The sequence below is a fragment of the Balaenoptera musculus genome, chromosome 11, assembly GCF_009873245.2.
Source record: "Balaenoptera musculus isolate JJ_BM4_2016_0621 chromosome 11, mBalMus1.pri.v3, whole genome shotgun sequence".
Taxonomy (NCBI): domain Eukaryota; kingdom Metazoa; phylum Chordata; class Mammalia; order Artiodactyla; family Balaenopteridae; genus Balaenoptera; species Balaenoptera musculus.
This window is the reverse complement of record NC_045795.1, coordinates 37756787-37778344: the sequence shown is the minus strand read 5'-3', so window position 1 is coordinate 37778344 and position 21558 is coordinate 37756787. Positions and strand designations below refer to the sequence as shown.

The 21558-nt window shown below is 50.1% G+C and overlaps 1 protein-coding gene across 1 annotated transcript in view; it reads right to left on the bottom strand.

Moving 5' to 3' along the window:
* Window positions 1–21558, bottom strand: part of LOC118903077 (copine-5-like) — a 60585-nt gene that overhangs the window by 9260 nt on the left and 29767 nt on the right. The window contains exons 4-8 of the mRNA XM_036867755.1: window positions 10727–10830; window positions 9235–9274; window positions 8944–9020; window positions 7106–7165; window positions 4575–4638 (exon numbers count right to left, since the gene is read on the bottom strand). Coding sequence (XP_036723650.1) covers window positions 4575–4638; window positions 7106–7165; window positions 8944–9020; window positions 9235–9274; window positions 10727–10830 — 345 coding nt within the window. The remainder of the gene's footprint in view (window positions 1–4574; window positions 4639–7105; window positions 7166–8943; window positions 9021–9234; window positions 9275–10726; window positions 10831–21558) is intronic.

Here is a 21558-nt window from a genome sequence, read left to right as displayed (position 1 = left end):
TCATTCTGTTTTTTTTTAACCAGAAAGAAATATAATTTCTAAGACCAAAACATTACAAATTAACTTTTTTAAAAGGTGATGTCTGAATCCTGATCATTTATCATGCAGGACACTTACACCCGTGCTGGCCACACACACATTTTTCCCAAACATCAACCTGCATATTCTGACACTCAGAAAACCTTCACCACTTCACCCCACTTCACCTTACCTCTTTCTTCTTATCTTTCTCCCTCCCTCCCAGGACTCTTCCTGAGCCTCCCATATAGAGACACTGGGCTCTCTCTGAAGTTTGTCTTTAGAACAATGAGAGTTCTGACTTTAACAGGATTCAAAGCTAAGCTCCCCGGCCACAAGGTCCCACACAACCTGGCCCCCACACTCACCCACACCCTTGCCTCTCTGATGTCACTCATCACTCTTCTCCTGTTCCTGGGCCTTTGCAAGAGCTAATCTCTTTGCCTGGATCCATCTTCCCCCAGGTAGCTGCAAGGGCTCATTGCCTCACCTGTATGTATTTTGGAATAGCGTATAGTATATCCATGAATTTTCCTTCAGGATACTAAAGAGTGCTATAAAATATTTGTTATAAAAAAGAGGCAGGGTTGAGGACCACTGCTGTACTGTGATTGATTGCTGGTTGGCAATTTCTGTCTCTCATACTAAATTGGAAACTCTGGGAGGGCATGAACTGAGCCAAAGCATATCTGATGAAATGAAATGAATGAATACACGAGCAGGCTAGTCATACCTATAAGGGGTGGGGGAGGGGCAGCTGCAGTGTGAAGCTTTGACTCCCTTGGCTTGTGAGAGGTGAGCCACACTTTGGCCAGTGTGTGCAGGGACCTGACTGGGAGGCAGTGAGAATGTGCATCCGGCCAGGATCTCCTGGCTCCAGAGCAAGGCTGGTCTGGGTGGCTGGCAGCCCTAAGGGTAGCTAAGGGTCTGGGGAGGGGAAGGCAAGGAGCTATCTGCTCCCTGCAACCGCAACACCCCCCTGCCTCTCTCCAGAAGCCCAGCCACTCACCATGCCTGCTAAAGGCTACTGGCCTGACAAAGACCACAAAGCTCACAGCTGTGCCATATACCATGAAGACTCGGGACTTCCCTGGGTGAGGGAAAGACTCCCTGAACCAAGGCTTGGGCTAGAATCCTGCAATCTTAGGCAGGTCACTTCAACCTCTCTGCATGTGTACACTGGGTTACTCACACCTACCCAGGCCTGAGCCCCATGGTGACAATCAAATAGACTGTTAACATGAGAGTCTTGGTCAACTCTGAGGACTATGCAAATATTGCTCAGTATTACACAGAAAAATCATTGTTTTACTGATGAGCATAATTAATTCTTTGGTCATTCAGAGCCCCTTCAGGAGATTAACTCGTCGTTGTCAACATCAAGCATCACTGAATAATATTTTGGATCAAATTCGGATTGTTGGAACTTTCTTGGTATTTAAATTCCAGATGAGAAGGGTTTTTCTATAACCCATCAAAGCACGCTGGTGACCCGCTGGAGTCTACTCTAATCCTTTGCTGGTCCCTGCCCGCCCACACCATCTCCATGGATGAAGGGAGGGTTTGTCTGCTTTGGCAGAATATATTCATTTGAGCAGGAAGCCCTGCTCTGGTGAAAAACCATCTCTCAGACTCCACCCTCTTCCTTTGATCCTCCTACTGAATGCTGGAACGACAGAAGCAAAGCCGTTCAGATGTAATTATTTTAATTCAGCCAGATGCTGGGAATTAGTCTCTTTTCCTTGCAAGTATTCTAGGGAAAGACAGAACTCAGCCAAAGATGCCCCAAAAGAAAAGAAGCTGACAATATCAAGAGGAAGGGAGGGAGCCCCCCCCCAAACCCAACTTGCTCTGAAACAGCTTAAATCAAAGAAACTGCTGTCATCCCTGGATGAAGGAGGGGAAGGGAGGAGTGGGGAAGGAGGAGGAGGAGGCAGAGCCTAATGGGTATTAAACTCAGACTGTTTACCAATCCCAGAAAACTAGACCAATAACAGCACCCAGCACTGTCTACAGCTTTAGAATTTCCAAAGCACTTTCACTTACATTACTTTATTTAATTATAAACTAGGGAGGAAGTCACCGACTGAGTTATAAGCATGGGGGCAAACTGAATCTAGGCTTCAGGGAATTCAAATTCAACCTTTCCCAGACACCCACTAGGAGCCCAGCCCCTGCTAGGCACAGTCACCTTCACGATCTCCTTTAATCCTCACAGCCAGCCTATCAGCCCCAGCATACATGTGGGGAAACTGAGGCTCAGCAAGCTTGAACAGAAGCTCTAGTCTACACATCAGCTGCATTCTCTCCCTTGTTGGGACTCTAACAGCGTTGAGGTCGCCAGCACGTATAGGCATAGGAGTTTTCATCATCACCTGCTACTAAACATTTGGTTTGTGTTTCCTATTCATTCAATCACAGATTCACGAAAGAAGCCCTGTGATCACCTACTGCACGCCACGCCCTCTGCTGGGTGTATACGAGGGGGAGGTTTAGTCCTGCGGTCAAGTTCCTCCAGACCCACTGAGGTAAACAGACAAGTAGAGAAACCAGATTGAGCAATTGTGTTTGAGATGATTTGGTCATTGTTATACTGCCCTGTCCTAACAATTCTGTGTCTTATTCTCCAACTGGAAGCCCCTGACAGCAGAGTTTGGGACACTACAGCCTAGTCATTAAAGACCCTGGCTCTAGGACCAGACTGCCTGGGTTCACATCTCTTCTACTCAGTGGCTGTGTGATCTTGGGCAGGTCCCTTAACCTCTCTGTAAAATGAGGACCATAATACATCAGATATTATAATACATCATTCTACGGATACATACATCAGATAAATAAACTGATACTATACACCACTTAGCACAGTGTGTGTCTCAGAATAATCGCTCAATTAATATTGGCTAACAATTTATACCTCCATACATACCAGTAGTTCTCAAAGTATGGACCAGGAACCCCCAAGGGAGTCCACGAGGCCAAAGCTATTTTCATAATAATGCTGATAAGACATGGAGTTTTCTAGAAGTTATCCAACAGTGATATCATAACAGATTGACTGCAGAAGCTGATATGAGAACCCAGCTCTTCTGTTAAGCCAGACGTTAAAGCGATTTTTTTTAATATAAAGCAAAGCACCCTTCTCACTAAATGACTTTTATTTTGGAAAATATAGTTATTTTTCAAAAAAGATGTTACTTCTGTTAACCTATAATGGGTTAAACTATTGTTATTTTTAAATGAATTAATACATAATTTAAATTTCTTTTTTTTTTTTTTGCCGCACTGTGCTGCTGCATGTGGGATCTTAGTTCCCCAACCAGGGATTGAACCTGCGCCCCCTACAGTGGAAGCGCGGAGTCTTAACCACTGGACTGCCAGGGAAGTCCCTCAATTTTAACTTCTAATATGGTAAATACTGATAGCTAATGGATACAATAGTTATACTGCCTTCCCAGGAAGGTCAGAAAATGCTGTTTCTCCTCATCCCTCCCAGGCCCTCTAATCTGAGCTGGATCCAGCCCCATAGGAAGCTGAGTTCCCAGGTTACCCCAGAATTGGTCTTGTGCTCACACTGTCGCTGTCTCCTCCTTTTCTCCTTATGACCTTCTATGTTCTCACCTGTGGCTCCTAATTAACCTAAGGGGCATGCAAGCCTGGGTAGTTTAGGGGAATAAGCCTGGGTTTCAGAATCAGGCTGACCTGGATTAGAACCCTGGCTCTACCACTTATTGTCCTTGAACAGGTGATTAGCCTCTCTGAACCTCACTTTCCTCAACCATAAAATGGGAATAACAATGGTTACCCTACCGCTTAGGATTGTTGTCAGAAGTAGTGATAACATGTAAAATGCCCAGACATTGACAGACAGAAACTATCATCATTACTGCATTTTATCAGCATTATTAGCTATTGGGTCCCCTGAGCCCCTTCTTCGGTGCTCGGCTACCTGCCCGCTGTCCCCATCTCCTTCTTTTCCACGGTGCCACAGAAGAAGCAAAACCAAGGGCTGCCTAGGATTGCAGACTCTGGCTTCCCAACACACACACACACACACACACACACACACACACACACACACACACACACACACACCACATGCTCTCACTCCCTCAGCCCCATGCAGGGGTGTCACCCTACTCCAGAGCTAAAAGTGAAAAATGACGACTAAATGCCAAGCGCCCAGGCTCCAAGACTGAAAAGGCCCCTCTGTTGCCAGTGTCAGTGCCAAGGCAGTCTTGGCTCAAGGACAAGTGAGCGGTGGCCATGATGGGGAGTGGACCAGGGCTCCCAGCCCAGCTCTGCTGCTGACTGTGGGCGAGTTTCTTCCTGTCTCTGGGCCTCAGCTCAGCTGTAAAAAGGGAAGACACCTTCTAGCTCCGATGTTGTGGACTTCTACGACAGCCAGGTCAGACTGAGGAGCCCTGTCTTCCCCCAGTCCCTCCAACGACACATAACGACCCTGTGGTCCCAGGGTCACAGAGAGGTCAGCTTGCTCTCTGTCACTGCTTCATCCCCACCCCCACCAGGTCCTGTCCTGGAGTCCCTCTGCCACTCACCCTGCAGTTGCTGAGCTCCTCAGCAGACAGGATGATGGTGCCACATTTCTTCCCTGGGACACCACTGGGAGAGGAGAAGATGAAAGAATGGAAAGTCAGACAAAGACAGAGACACAAGCCTGAACTCTCCCTGAATCAGCCCTCTTCATCCTCCTCCCGCCCCCCCCCAACCATCCAGCAGATCTGCCCCAAAGCCCCTAAGAAGACAGAGTCTCCTGTGGCCTAGGGCACTGCTTCCTGGGCCAGGCCCCCAGGCCTGGAGCTGCCCCGCCCCCTGCTCCCCAAGAGCCCGCCAAGAAGGGTACTGTCTGCAGTGAAAGTCCTAGAATTGGAAAAGCATCCAGACTCACCCGGAGGCTTCCAGACCAGTGGTCCTCAAACTTTCCATCCAAAGACCACTTCTGTGGGCAAAAGACCTCGTGGGCTAGCCACCCCACCCTGCGCCCAGCTGATCCCCAGAGTCCCGGAACATTCCAGCTCTGAGCCACTCTGATTCATCGTAGGTGGGAGAGCAGTAAGAGGGGGTAAAGCAGGAGGACTGGTATACTCTTGGTGGCAGCTTGCTGGGCCCTCTCCCATGGCTCCCTCCCCTTAAACTTCTTGGCTGGGGTCTCTCTGGGGGAGAGAGATCCCGGCCAACCATGTGCGTCCTCTGTGAGGGAGGCAACCAGGACATGAAGTCAGCCCACCCAGAGAATCCCCTCTAGGAGGGCAATTCCCAGGGTGGGGCTCTACCCAGGGGATCTGCACTACCTCTTCCTTTGATCAGGAGGGACCCCTCCCCCAGGCACCAGCCCATCCCACTCCGATGTTCAGGACTAACCCAGGGGGGTCCCAGTGCAGCCAGGGGCCACTGGAAGGGTGAAGAAAATGGCATGTTGTCCAGTAGCTGTGTGACTTTGGGCTCACTACTACACCTCTCTTGAGTCTCAGTTTCCTGGCCCATAAAATGGGTGTAATTGTAGCATCCATTTTACTAACTAATATGCACACACACAGTGCCTGGCACAGAGAAGGCCCTCAAGAGCACCATTTCTCTCCCTGCCCGGTTTCCTTTACAATTGTGCAAAGCTGATAAAATCCAGCCCCACACTTGGGCCAGCCTCAGGGCCACCAGCATGTTGACTGTGGATCACATTTTGAGAACCACTGATGGAGCTCTCCCCCGTGCCAGCTCTTAAAGGGAGATGTTCTCAAACAGGGGAGGCATGGGAGCTGGCCCTGAGGGCTGATGAGACAGCCCAAATCTCTCCAAATCAGGTGAGCAGAGCAGGGGCTGCATCTCGAGGTTCCCCTGCCATAGGCAGGTGGCGGTGCCTGCCAGCTTGTCCCCCTAGACTTGGGCAGCTGATCTGAGTAACCCAAAGCCCCTCCCTACCTCCCCCGCCCCCCCAATCTGGCCCTCCTTGCTAGTAAAGATTGATTTGTTTGACCAGGGAGATAGAATCCTCACACCAGCCTCCTCTGTCCAATGGTTCTCCATCTGCTCCTCTCTTTGCCTCTTAGCCCCTCTTCTATTTCCAATCTTTCCTTCCACGCTCTCAGCCCCAATCTGCTCCCACCCGCTCGCTCGGCCTCTCTCTCTCTCTCTCCCTCCCTCCCTCTCTCTGGTCTTTCTTGCTCTCCCTTTCTGTTTCTCTCTCTGACTCCTGCTCCCTCTCCAATTGTTGCTTCTCTACTCTTCTTACAAACCAGCATCCATATACTTCCTGGGTTGTGAGCATCCCTGGGTCCCCTGAAGGCCTCTTTCCCATATCCCGCTAGTCTGGTGGCCAATCCAGCTGCTGGGATCCCAACTTCTAGGAGCCCTCTGCAAAGGCCAGTGGAGCTTTGCTTACTCAGCCAAAATGCTCGTCTCCAGAGGCACCTCCAGGCTGGTCCCCCAAGCAGATGTTCCCTACCCTGGCTTCCCCACCCCTGCCAGGTGAGGACCCTTTCTCCAACCAGGAGAGGAAAGGGAAAGAGTGGGAGGGTCTTCGTTGCCATATCTGCGTGACGCCAGCCAAAAGCAGATGTTCAGGGTGGGGGCTGAGGGAACAAGGCCAGCCCACCGCAGCTGGTAAGCAAATGCGGAAAGTAAGGATTTAGCAGAAGCCACTCTGTGAGCAGGCTGACATCCAGCAGTGGAAGCAATGGAGAAGACGGGGAGGAGATGAAGAGAAGAGAGGGGAAGGGTTAGAGGAGGTGGGAGGTGGAAGAAAACTGGCCGGGGGAGAGGAAGGGAAGGAAGAGTGCCCAGCCCCTGCTGATTCCCAGAAACAGCCCCTACCTCTAAGCCCCACCCTGCTCCCTGAAGTCCTATGAGCCACTGGGGTTGGGGATGCGGGAGCTCTAGCCTGGACGGGGGGAGGGCCAGCTGCGGAGTGGCCCAAAGTGCCACTTTAGGAGGGACCCAGGACCCTCTCTGTGTCCCTGACCAGGGCTGAAGGCACGGTGGTAGGAGCAGGGACTGGGCCAGGGCTCTGAGGCCCTCTCTGCAGAGCTGGCTGAATATCTGAGGATTCCAGGGCCAGAGATGTCTGGTGGCCTACCCGTTGGATACAGCTGGCATGGGTTTGCCTGTCCTGGAATTCAGGCTGAATGCTCCTATTCTGTGGAGAGAGAGAGAGCAGGTCATGAGCTGAGTACCCCCATCCTGAGAGGCCAGAGCACTCGGCATCTAGATTCTTGGAGACGGGTTTCTGTTCTGGGTCAAACATCAAAACAGGACCAAGAGCCACAGGCCAGAGGAAGGAGAGGTCTTCTTCCCAAACCTTGTTGTGAAGCCCTGGGCAGCTCCAACCCCAGGGGTTCTCAAAGTGTGGACCCCAGGCAAGCAGCATCACAGCCCCTAGAAATGTGTTAGAAATGTAAATTCTCAGGCCCTTGCCCAGACCTGGGGTTGGAGCCCAGTAGTCTGTACTAAACAAGCCCTCCAGGTGATGCTGATGCCTGCTACAGTTTGAGAACCTCTGCTCTACCTCTTTGAGCCTCAGTGTTCGGGCTGTGAAATGGGGAGATTGCTGAGCTAATCACATGAGGCCATGGAGACAAAAGACTGTCTGGTTCAGAATAGATGCCCAATGAAAGGGAGCCATTCATAGGTCTAGCCTGGGAGACAACTAGACTTAGACACATGAAAACTTCATGTGTCTTCAGTGGGGAGAGTAGATCCCCCCTCCTTCACCAACACCCAGCATCTCGACATTTTAGATCCCGCTTACCCTTTAAGGCTCCTACCACTAGCCATCCCCTACCCCAAGTCTTCCTTGATCCCTCCTGAAGGTGTGTCCCTCCACCAAAGGTGGGCCAGGGGACATCACAGACCCAAATAACTCATGTGCATTTGATCCAGGCAGTGGGGAGCTGAGAGGGGCAGACACAAACTCACTCCTGGGACCCCAAACTCTATAAACTTCAGAGCCCCCAAACATAAGTTTACTCCCTGTTCTCAATAAATGATAGCTATTTATCACTATTTTCTGTGAACCCAGAGGAGGAGACCTTTGGGGGGACAGTGAGGCCTTTCTGGGGACCCTGAAGTTACCACATAGCTACTGGGGGTCAGAGACAAGGGCCTGGGAGAGAGACCACCCACACACACACACAATAACACATTCTGCAGTTATTGATCACGGTGAGGGGACAGCATCCAGTGTGAACTTGGCAGAAGCAAGTGGGGGGCTTTTCTGCCCACCCTGCCCTATGACCTGGACACTTGTCCTAGTGTGCAGGCCTCTCTTGCCTGGGCCCTACTCCTGGGGCTTCCTGAAACAGGGACAAGAGAGGTCACCCCATCACCTGGCCAACCTGGCTGGTCCCTGAAGCCACCCTCAGGCTCCACTGTGAGAAGACTTGGGACTCCACATCCCAGAGCCTGCTCAGTGTAATAATAGTCTTCCCCTAAAAGCACTTAAAACCCTATGATGCAGGGGCAGGGCAGGATAGGGAGGGCCTCACCATGCCCAGCTCTGGCCTCAACAAGGTATGAACAATCTGAGGAATACTCTTTGTGAGTAGATCCCTGGGTTCAAATCCCAGCTCTTCTACTTCCTAGCTGTGTGGCCTTGGGCAAAGCAATTTCCCTCTCTGGCCTTCAGTTTCTTCCCCTGTACAATGATGGGGTGGGGTGTGGGAGTGGGGTAGATAGTATCTCGGGCCATGCTAAGGAACATGGGGTTCTAATAACTGAGCCAGGGTCCCTCCAAGATAACTGGGTTAAAAGCCCTGCAAGGGCAAGGCCCACGAGGTCTCCTTATTTTCGATTGTCTGTTATGACTGGCTGACTGCTTTGCCCCTCCCCTGAGCCAGCCCTCAGCAAGGATGAATAGGAAGTTGGCCCATCACTGAGGAAGCAAACCAGACAGGTCCCACTCCCCTGAACACTTACGTGAGGGACTTCTCCAGGCGGCTCCCAGGGGACCCCACAATCTCTCCAAGGGTGCAGAAGGCCTGGCCCAGAAAATCCTGCACATCCAGGGTACAGAAAAGACCACTGTCACCCACTCTGCTCACAGCCATCCCACCTCCCCCATCACCCCACCCCTGGAAGTATGAGGGCTCTGAAATGACAGGATGCAGCATCAGACACACTCTGTGTCACAGTGAAGCCCAAGGCCAACTCAGAGTTTGGCATTTAAGAGACTTTCAGAATTGCTGGGCAGGCACTGGCAGAACTCACGTGTTTGGATAAATCAGGACTCTTGGAGTCAACGTCATATCTGCAGGGAACACAGAGAGATGGTGAAGGCAGCTGGGGCATCCTGCCCCAAATTGCCTGGCTTCTTGAGCTGAGCCAGGACCCCTGCTCCCCCAAAACCAGGCACCAACACAGTGGATATTTCTGGGAGTAATAGCAGGGAGATGCAAATGGGAGCCTTCTAAGGTGCTAGTCTGTCTCTTGATCTGGGTGGTAAATGGATATCAAAATGCATCATTGGGGTAGCGCTATTAAGATTTGGGCACTTCACCTCGTTAAAAATTGAAAAAATAAAATAAACTTGCTCTGCCACCCTGGCTGGTTCACAGGTACCCGAGCCACCCTGCTCTTCACTGACTGTTCTCCCATCTTCCCAGCTAAGGCTCAGCTGCCCTTGGACTTCAGTACCTTGCCTTTGACCTTCCCTGGTTGTTCCCTTTTGCCCAGGCCTGCCCACCCTGCCCTCAGGCCTGGGCACTCAAGAAAGAGGGAGGCATGAATACCTGTACTCAGCCCGCCACAGGCAGCTGATCCTGCAGCTGGGCACCTCCCTTCACCTGGGGCCGGCTCACCCACAGCCTCACCTGCAGCCCTTCCCTCCTGCATCCCGCCTCTACTCACACTGGCCATCTGTGTAGCCAAACAGTCATTCTAGGTACAGACAACTCCTGCTGAGGGGCAGTCGTCATTGTGCCAGTTCCCTTCCCTGAGCACTTCCTCTCTCCAAAGTGTCACCAGGTGACTTCCCTACGATGGGCTGCATTGACTGCTCTGGGCCTCAAGTCCTCCTATTGCTGCCTCCAAAGTCATTTCCTTTCACTGCATTTTTTTCCTTTGCTCTCTCAGGTGCCAACCCCTCTTTTCTTCCCCACTCAGTCCACAATTCTCTAGGGTACAGTCCTTTCTAATCACCCTAGACCCCGAAAAAACAACAAAACACCACTCCTCCACCTGCTCATCAGACTAAAATCCCACCATCATCCTTAACCTCAGGAGAGGGGCAATCTGCATCTTTGTGATAAACACACAGATGCTTTGAGCCCCATCAGCCAAGTTACCTCTGCAGGAGGGGAAACTGGAGGGGACCCTCCCCCAGAACAAGCTTTGACAGAGGGAGAGGTCAATGGGAAGCTGGGGGGAAAAGGGCTCCCCAGAATTAGAGCTGGGCTGCCCCCAAGATCTTTCCTCAACCCCCCCGAATCAGGTAGCTTGCCCAGCACCCTCCCACACTGAGACAAATGGGGGGCGTGCATTTGTTCCCCCTCCCCACCTCCTTTCCACCTCCTGACGAAGGTGGGGCTGGATTCAGCTAATTGTCACTTTTATCCCAGGCCAACCCTGGGTTCCTCTACTATCACAGCTCCCCCCTACCTTCCCTAGTGAGGAAACTCCCGCCCCACTACAGGTCCTGTAGCCCCACCTCCCATCCACGGTTCCTTCCCCAGCTCCATCCTCAGCACGATCTTCTACTTACAGGTCAAAACGGAGGTTCTGCTTCTCCTCGAAGAAGTAATCCACAATGAATTTGCGCACAAAGTCGGGATTGAGTGTGTTGTCGATGACTTCAGTGCGTCCGAACTACAAGAGGAGATGGGGCATGGATCGCACGGCCAGGCTGGTGGAACAGGGAAGCACTGGGCTCGGAGCCCCTCAGTCCTGAACCCCGTAATGATGGAAGCCACACCTCTCCCAGCTCCTGCCCCACCCCCCCCATCAAGGGGAGAGCTCCCACATCTACAGTGGAAGCCGTCCACCTATGGCTCCAATCTCCAGTGTCACTTTATTCTCCCTTTCTCTATATAGGCTCCACTCAAGTGAGATGGTTTTGATACCTGGATACCTGAGCAGGCCCTTCACTTGCTCACCTCACTGCCTTTGCCTAGGCTGTGTCCTCCACCAGGCCTCCCCTTCTCAGTCAATGGCACATCCTCCACTCCTTCAAGGTCCGTTGTTAATGCCGCCTCCTCCAGGAAACCTTCCTGATTCCTCCAACCAGAGAATTACTTCTCTCTGAGCCACCACTGAACTTGTGCCACCTCTATGACCACCTTCCTTCTCTGACTGATTCCTCATTAGGTGTGTATTGATTTGATGCCCCAATTGTAAATGCAAGGCAGAGACAGGGACTGTGGGATCTTTTAAGGTCCCATCTCTTGGTATTCATGCCCTTGTGTAATCCCCTCCCCTTGAATGTGGGTTGGAGCTAGTGACTCACTTCTAATGAAGACTGGACTAGAGCACAAGTCACTTCCAAGGTTATGTTATAAACGACTATGGCTTCCGTCTTGGGCGCCCTCTCTCTCTTGCGTGCTCACTTTTTTTTTTTTTAATTAATTAATTAATTTATTTATTTATTTTTGGCTGTGTTGGGTCTTGGTTTCTATGCGAGGGCTTTCTCCAGTTGCGGCAAGCGGGGGCCACTCCTCATCGCGGTGCGCGGGCCTCTCACTATCGCGGCCTCTCCTGTTGCGGAGCACAGGCTCCAGACACGCAGGCTCAGTTGTTGTGGCTCAGGGGCTTAGTTGCTCCGTGGCATGTGGGATCTTCCCAGAACAGGGCTCGAACCTGTGTCCCCTGCATTGGCAGGCAGATTCTTAACCACTGCGCCACCAGGGAAGCCCGCTTGCTCACTTTGATGAAGCCACGTGCCATGATGTGAGCTGCCCTATGGAGAGGCCCATGTGGCAAAGAACCAAGGCTATCAGCCAACCCACCCCTGAGAATCTAAATCTTACCAAAGACCACTGAGTGAACTTAGAAGTGGATCCTGCCCCAGCTGAACCTTGAGAAGACTGAGGCCCTGGCCAACACCTTGACTACAGCCTTGTGAGAGACCCTGACGTAAAGGATTCCACAGAGCTACACCCAGATCCATGACCCTGTTGTTTAAGTGGCTAAGCTGTGGGCTAATCTGTTACTCAGCAATGCATAACTAATTCAGAGACTTAACTTTCTTGGTAACCCCTGCAACATATACACTAGGGTTTGGCACACACTGGACACTCAATAATTAAATCGCATTAAACTCCCTGAATGACTTAAAGCAAGTCACTCCCCATTTCTGGGCATGAGAATTACTTAAAGGGTTTGTTAAAACATAGATTGTAGCTTCTGATTCAGTGGGTTTAGGATGAGGGCTAAGAATCTGTACTTCTAAAAATGCAGGTGACACTGATGTTGCTGGTGCAGGGACCTCCCTTGGAGAACCACTGGGCTAGACTGTGGTCCACAGAGCTGGGAGCTCCCAGGAGCCTTCCCATGTCATGGAGGGGGGGGCAGTGTGGGCACCGCTCCGGGCTACCAGTTCCATCAAAGCAGCTCTTTTACGTCTTCAATCCACTAGATATATTTGGTGAGATTTTATTTTTAAAAAGGGACATGGGTCTAAAAGATAAAGTGTAAAAGCACTGTACACTCCATGATGGTAGGGCATGATATTCCCCAAACTAAACAAGATAGGCAGACAAAATGAAAATATTTTAAATAGGTTGTCAATCATTCTTAACATGTCTCCAGTTATCTGGGACATAGCTAGCTGTCCCCTTCTCCCCTGAAGTAAGTTAGAAACCTGCAAAGAGAACCTCCCACCCAAGGCAGTGTGGGGTCATCTGGGGAGCACTAGATTTGGCACCTTCCTGCCCTCAGGCCCACAGCGAATCAATCTCTCATTCCCGTCAATTCCATCAGCTAAATCTCTCCCCTCTCCCTGCCTCCTCTTCCGTGGCCTTGGTCAGGACTCTTCATTTTCTCACCTCAATCACTGCAATAGCCACCTCCTGGCAGGTACCCCAGGTAGGCCAATCGCTAATGCTTAAGGACTCAGCTCCCCGAAAGTCCAGCTCTCTAACTCCCACCCCTTCCCTTGCACTCCCATAATCCTCCTCACATCCCTATGGCTGCACTCATCACAAGACCTAATAATGATCTACTCTTTCCATCCCACTAGACTGAGCTTCTCAAGCAATGGGGGGGGATCCAAGTTTTCCTCATCTTTGCAGCTCAGGACCTGACACAGTGTTTAACAGAGTCACAGGCTCACAGTCCCACATGATTATAGCACCAGCAGCTGCAGTAAACACTTCACACCGTATTACCTTATTTAATCCTTTTTTGGTAGGCTTCCCTATTTCATGGATGAGAAAATGAAAGCACCAAAAAGCCAAGTAATTTGTCCAGGGTCACATGGCTAATAGTTGCTGACTTCAAGGCACAACCCAGGCATTCTGGCTCACGTTCTCTACGCCATGTTGCCCTACATATAAGGTCCTGAGGGCAAGGACGGCAGAAACCCACTGCTCCCAGTGACTGGTATACAGTAGGTACTCATTGTTGAATGAAGTAAGGTTGAATGAGGAAATCGATGAGAGGGTTTGAGTCCCAACTTCATCACAAGCTGACTGTGTGACTTGATCGGAGACTTTCAAAGCCTCAGTTTCCTCATCAGAAGATGGAGAATAATACTTGTTCTGCTTGCTTCTTAGAGTCACCCAATTCAATTCAATTATGAATTCAACAGTTTTTAAGCACTTATAAAGTAGGCCAGGCAGTGTGGTGGGTGCTGGGTTACAAACATAAATAGAACACGAATCCTGTACTTAAGGACTTCTCTATCATAGGTGGGACAGCTCAAACACAAATAACTACGATACAGTGTGATAACACTGTTAACAGAACTATATACAAAGGTCTAAGGCAGGGTGCTTCCCCCCTGGCTGGGGAAGTGTGAAAGTTATTAAAATGTACAAAAAAGCAGATCACTGGGCGTCCTGTTTCGCATACTAGTCCAGGTATCTGATTTCATAGAGGTCTGCATCGTTCATCATCTCTGAGCTACGTTACAACTCGGTAAATTACAGAAAGCATAGAGTAATGCAGATGATTTTATCCATAGAAATGCAAATGGATTTTCCTCAGTGGAATGCAATTGATTATTTGATTATTACCCTGTGGATACAGACCAATTTTGCAGCTATTTGTAAATTCATTTCAGCATTCCTGATTTCATATATGTGTGTGTTGTTGGAATTATTTGAACCAGTTATAATATCTTTCTGGGTCCCTCATTGATTAATAAGTTGAATAAATCTTTGCCGTGTGTTCATTTTCTATTTCTATGGGAATCGTGATTTTATCTTTAAAAAAAGTATCCTTTAACAGGAGATTTTTAAAAATACCCATGCTTGGAATTCCCTGGAGGTCCAGTGGTTAGGACTCCGTGCTTTCACTGACGAGGGTGAGGGTTCAATCCCTGGTAGGGGAAGCACAGCAAAAAACAGAAAACAAAAAAAAACCCCATCCATGCTCAAGCCCTACCACAGGCCAATTAAATCCGAATCTCAATGGGTGGGGCCTGAACAACTGTATTTTTTAAAAGTTTCCTACATGATTCTAAGATGCAGATGGAGTTGAGAACCACAGATTCTCAGTAGGAACACGGTAGGAGGAAGGAAGAAAACTAACATTTACTGAACCCCTTACTGAATGCTTAGTAGATCAGGTGGATCATTGAATTACCTCATTCAATTCTCACAAAAACCCTGTGACCATTTACCCATTTTACAAGTGAGAAAACTGAAAACCAGAGAGGTTAAGTGACTTGCCCAAGCTCACACAGCTAGGCACAGCTGGGATCTAAACCTAAGAATGTCTAACTCCAAAGCTCATTTTATATTTATATATATATATATATAATTTGAAGATCTAATTGGCTTTATTAAATGATTCACGAATCGGGCAGCATCTCATCTAGGAAGCGCAGAGATACTCCCCAAGGCTCATTATATTTTTACTTCATCTAACTGCCAAGAGTCCTCAAGCATTATGAAAGCCAAATAAAGATGAGGTTTACTTCACAAGCATTTATAGAAGCCTCCCTGTGTGCAAGGCCATGGGAAGGACATTGAGTTGAATAAGACTGGGTTCCTGCCCCACCCCACAAATTCCATAACGATCTTATAACTCTGGTTGCAAAAGAGTTCCTGCCCTTTCTAATTCTTAATACTGCGTGTCTTCAGATGCAAAGAAAATTTCTCCTAATAGCTTTCTAGAATGTAGACTATTCCAGGAAAACACCCAGGTTCGAGAGAATCCTCTCTTAAGAAAGGGACCTACCTCCTCCTCAATGCACTGCCTTCCTCTCTCAAACACAATAAAAAAATCCCTCCGACAGGATTTTATATAAACCCCAGCCCAGAAGGGGCAAGTATTCCTTTGTGCAGCCTTCCATCTCCCTCCACTCCCGGCAGAGACTCCAAGGAAAACACCCATTAGGGAAGATGACAGCGCTGCTTTTAAAATGGCACTTGAAGCTCAGTAGGGGGGAATTCCCTAGAGATTGATCTCTGCTGGAGAAGAAAATGGAGTTCCCCTGGAAACAGGACACGGAGGGGGACTCCAAGGGCACCCAATATCTCCTAGAGCAGGAAAGGGGACAAGTGAGCCTGGCTGGGCGGTGATAAATTACCAGGACCAGGGGTAATTAACATATATGCACATCCTAAACTACTGCGAATGAAATCTTAAACCCAGGGACTTACTAAAGATGTTTTATAGCCTTCATTACTTGGGCTAATAACAAAGGAAACAAAATGTGAAAACTTGGATTTTAAAAATCCAAGAAGCCACTGGGTCCGTGTCAGACCCAATTTATACCCGTATTAATGACGGTCAGAACACAGCTGAACTGATGTTTAAAAAAATAATAATAATAATAATTTGGTTGTATTTCGTTCTACATAGAGAATTAGAGATTTCAAGCCCGAAGGGACTTGGAGAGATGAGGTTTTAGCAGTGGGAGGCACGCAAAGGCACGAGATCTGACTCTGCTAAGGGGGGCTTGGGGAGGAGGGGAAGGTAGGTTAACCCCTCACCACTCGCAATCCTGCGCCAAGCCAGCCCTGAACGCCCTTCCAGGTCCCCGGAAGGGCCTGTCCCTCCCTCCATTCCATTCTGAAGCCCTTTGTCCACACTTGGTCTCTAAGGATGGGAGGGGGCCTGACACTGCTCAAGTCTGGGGCACAGACCACCAAACACTGGTAGGCACAGGAATTCTCTGATTAACAAAGCTGCAGGGAAGCCCAAAATCTGCTTTGTTTTACCAAGTGATTCTGATACAGAGAACCCTAGAGAATTGTTGGGTAGGTGGCAAGTGTGGACTGGGGAGGCTGTGGTATGAAACTGGGGAAGGGGCTGAGCAGTCGGGGAGGTGAGGGGACTTTGACCCCAGGGACTGGGACAGCCTCCCAGAGAGGAGAAAGTACAAATGAGAAATAAGCCTGGAAATTAGGGTTTTCACCGTCTGAAAAGCTTACTTCTTGTCCCTGGCAACAAAACCCAGTGGGAAAAGCTTCTGACATGTCACAAAAGATGCTCCCAAGGGTTCCTAAAACCCCTATGACTAAGTCCCAAGAATATCAATTAAGCAGCATTAATTACATATCATCAGTTTGAGCGAGACCCTCAAAGGGGAGGCAGACTTGAAACTTCTTTGAGGACTAAATTAAGTGGCTCCCAGGGGCTGTGCTACACATAGAAGTCGAGATTTATGGGGGCAGGTGGGCAGCTGTCCTGCCAAACTGCCCTGGGACAAGGGCCAGTGCAGGGCTGGGATTGAGAACCCAGGTCAGGCAGTAAGGTCTTCCCTTCCCACATCCAACTACAAGGCCGGGAAGGGGCAAGCCTATGTCAAGACATGGGCCTCCTGACCTGCAGGGGGCACTGGGCTGGCAGTTAGTCCTAGACTGATTTGGAGGCTTGTTCTCCATGCCGGAGAGTCTCCTGCTGCTGCCCCACCCTGTCCAGCTCCTTCTCCGTCCTGCTCTACATTCCAGGAGATTGTTTCCCGTCAAACTCCATCACCTGGTTCCTTTGCTCTGTGGGTTCCAGTTGGGTTTGGCCAGTGGTAGGCACTGGCAGATGGCAGATGGCAGATGGCAGATGGGAGACGGGAGATGAGAGAATGTGGGCTATTTCCTCCGTCTCTGGCCCAGTCTCAGCACCATGGTTCTGGGAGGGGCTGCTCTCCCCACGCCCACCACCACGCTCACCTCTCACTCACACACAATAACATTGTCTCCTCCCACTGCCCCTGCAAGCCTGGGTGGAAACAGCTCCCTGTTGTTGCCAGGCCCTGGGTGCTGCACTGTCCCTTGTGGGTGTCCTCAACCTCACCCGTACCTTTGAAAGAAATCCATTAAATCTCTTCAGTGAAAACAACTGAGTAGAATTCTCTTTCCTGCTGGGACCCTGACTGATATATTTTCTCTCTCACAAACACATTCACACACTCATACCATTTCCAACTCACCTGAACACAAACGAAGAACGGTCCCCACCCTTACCCCATTTTTCTTAGACACGGTAACGTTCATGTCACCAGTAAAGTGTGTGACTCCTGCCCATGCAGCCTAGGTACCCAAGGTCTGTGACAGCCCTCTGGGATGCAGGGTCCCAGCCCAGCCATCCTACCTGTGGGCCTTGGTGGGGACTCTCACCACAGCCTCTGCTTTGTAGAAAGTAGTCATCCCAGCCCCACCCACACAGATGCCAGAGAGCCCAGCAGGGAAGGGCAACTGCTAGATTAGAACCAGCTCTGAGTGGGCTGTGACACCCTGAAATTGAATGCAAATATCTGTACATGTCCTCATTTTCTGGGGAGAGAAGCCATGGTTTTCATCAATTTCTCAAAGGGAAGCATGTCTTCAGAAAGCTTTAAGAACCACTAATTCTAGCTTTGGAAGGCAGATCTTAGGGGTTCCCACATAAGGTAGTAAAGTGAAGTAGTAAATAGAGCAGTCTGAGGCCAGGCTTCCTGGTTTCAAATCCTGGCTCTGCTATTCACTGGCTGTGTGACCTTGGCTAAATCCCTTTGTTAGGGAACTGTTGACCGAAACTGCCCACCTTGGCCAGGCACCATGATAACCACTTGTATAAGTTTCTCACAACAGGAGGTCCTGATAAGGAACAGGGTGCTGCTGCTGAAAACTAATTGGAAGAATTTGGGAGGGGCCAAAAGGAAGGAGGAGACGCCAGCCCATAATATGTCCTACTAACCTCCCAGAATCCTTTCGCTGGAATCCTTCTTGGCGGAGAGATGCATGCACCACCAGGAAGGATCCTGAGTCAGACCAAATATGGGCCAAGCAAGATGACTGGCCAGAGACAACCCGGAAACTAACCCCATTACCATAAAACCTGAGACTGTGCTCCACGTGGCAGAGCAGTTCTCCTGGGTTCCCTTACCCTGCTGCTCTCCACCCGGGCGCCCCTTCCCAATAAAGTTTTTTGCTTTGTCAGCGTGGGTGTCTCCTCAGAAAATTAATTTCCGAGTGTTAGACAAGAGCCACCCTTGGGCCTTGGAAGGGGTCCCCCTTCCTGCAACACCTTCACCTCTCTGCCTTAATTTCCTCTTCCATAAAATGGAAATGACCATTTATCCACACTTTATAGAGTTGTTGGAGGCTTAATTGATTTAGTGTATGTAATATACTTAGAAGAGAGCCTGGGACATAAAACATGCTCTGTAAATTTGTGATTCCACACTCTGGTTCTTTATAAATCCCCAATCCTGGCCCAGCCACCCAGGAAGTATATATCTCCCAAGTCTCTGAACTCTGAGATGCTCCTGGCCCTAACCGCTAACATTTCCTACCCACCTTCCATGCCTGAGAAGGTTTCTATGCTCCATCTAAAGGGGTCCTCTGTGCTTAAGTCCCCTGGAGGTCCCAGTTCTGTGTGGTTTCTCTCCACATAACTTCCACATACAGGGTGAGGCTGAGGGGAAAATTCAGGGCTGGCCCTTTGCTCTTACAAACCAGCTGCTCCATTAAGATCAAGGCTCTGCCCTCCCTGTGGGCTCCCCTCAACACCTAGCAATGCCCCAGGCCTCAGTTAGAAAAAAGGCAGTAGAATGTGTAAATTTTGCTTAGCCACCCAGGCCTAGAGAAGAAAATTCACTCTGGCCACTGCAGGAAAGGGAAGGTAGGAGGAGCCCTTGGGCAAGGAGGCTGCTAGTGAGAATGGGGGGAGGGGTGCCCTTGGCCCACTCATCCCCAGCTCAGACACTAGAGATGCAGAACAAAGGCAGCCTGGGAAGAGGCTCTCTCTGTTGCTTCCAGATTTCTAAAATCTGGTCCTCTTCTTCTTCCTCACAATCCACTTGCTGGGGGCAGTGACAGAAAGCAGTTCAGGGATGTCTCCCACCATGTCGGTCAACTCCCCACAGATGCCCATGGCTGGTGGGGTAGGCACTGGGGGCTGGAGCCAGGGAGGTGCAGAGAGGTAGCCAGGCCAGTGGCCCAGGAGCCCCACTGGCCAGGGTTCTGTTACTTATTATCTATGTGAGGCCACCTGGGTAACACCTCGGAAGGTGCATTTCCCCATCGCTAAAACAGAACATCCTTCCTTCTTCAGGGGAAAGCTAGAGGGAAATGTGCATGAAAGGCTGCACCGAGCATCTGTTGCACAGTTGGTCTTCAATACAGTGATAACAACTGTCACCAAGCCCTACCAGGTGCCAGGTGCTAAGTGTTTTCCATATATTAACTCATTTAATATTCATAATAACCTTATGAGGCAGTACTATTATCATCTTCATTTTACAGAAAAGTAAACTAAGATAAGGCTCAGAGAGACTGAGTGACTTGCCCAAGGTCACACAGCTAATGGGTGGAAGGAACAGGATTCAAACTCAGGCATTCTGGCTCCTAATCAATTAGGAGTTGATCGAGTCACTCACCAATAAGAGGTTAATACTGTGAATGAGGCTGGGACTGTGTCCTATCAGTCTTTACCCCAGCCCAACCTCTGAACTTCTTCAGTGCTGTCTGTCCCTTCCACCTGGTTAATTCTTCCTGTGGGGCTGGGTGGTTCTACAGGTCAGGTGGCACAGGTGAGCGCCCCTGATCTATTCCTCTGCTCAACCCCCACCCCACCTCTAACCCCTACACACACACACACACACACACACACACACATCCCACAGTCCTGGTCCTTCCTATGATTTCCGTAAACATTCATTGATTAACAAGTTGACTCAGAACTGAAGATTTTAGGGCCAGAAGGAACCAGATCCTCTCAACCAATGAGAAAAGAGAGGCAGGGAAGCAGGGATGGGGTGCTCTGACAGAGGTCACATAGCTGATTAGGAAACGGGCGGTGACAAAAGCCCAGGCCAGGTGGGGCTCTGGCTCTGAGCAGTGCCCTCTTGTCCCAGAAGCCTGTCTATGCCCCCCTCTCCCAGGTTTCTCCCTTCCATCAAATCCTCCTCCTCCTTCCGCTTTGTATCGTGACTTCTCATCTTCACAACACTTCCACACATTCATGATCTCATTTAACCCCCCACTGACCCCCATGGAGATGATTTTATTATCATCCCCATTTTACAGATGAAGAAACAGAGCTCCAGGAGGCCGGGAGGGAGGGCCAGGGCTCCCAGGAGTGACAGGATCACGGTGAACACCGCGATCCCCTGCCTCAGTAGTGAGTGGGTGGCTCTGCAAGCCTGAACGATCTTAACAGCCCCTGAATTAAGCAGCTCTTGCCTTTTTACAAATTACAGCTGGATGAAGCTTCAGAGACCTCCCCCCCAGCTGCGAAGCCCCCAGTGACTGTGCTGGCCAGGACAGAAGGAGGCCAGAGCTGACAGACAGCTCTCTACCTCCAAGCTGCCCACCCTTCCCCAGCGGGAGCTCCCCTGTAATTTTCATATATTACTGATGGCTCCTTAATGGCAGATTCTAACGTCTCGCTGCAGAGCCCAGCCCCTGAGCCCTCATGAATCATGTTCACCGGGATTAAAATTAGAGGCCAGAAATCTATCTGACTCAAATACAAATAGGACAAGGGAATCTGCTTGGCTCTGGGAATAGGGGACTGGGTGGGTGTCCAGGGCTGGGGAGAATGGCCAGAGGTCTGGGCATCAGGCAGGAGGGCATGGGTTGTGGGGAGGGGCACAGAAGTCCCATGCCAGGTCCACCACCATCTTGGGTCTGGAAATTTCTCTCAGGTTCTCTCACGGGAGGGGTCCAGGATTCTGTGGTCATCTCTTCCTTGGAGAGTAAGGAAAACGAGGCCCAGAGAAAGCATGGGGCTTACCTAAAGGCACACAGAGCGAACCATGACTTCTGTGGCCTGGTGGCCTCCCAGACCATTTCCTGTTTTGTCAAGGCCTCTAGGTGAGGAAGGGCAGAGGTGGAGATGGGGGACCTGAGGCTCCAACGGCCTTCGCAGTGCTCAGGCCTGGACAGAGAAGGTTCCAGTTCTGGCCCCAGACACCAGCAGTGGCCTGTGAAATTTTATCAAGCTTTA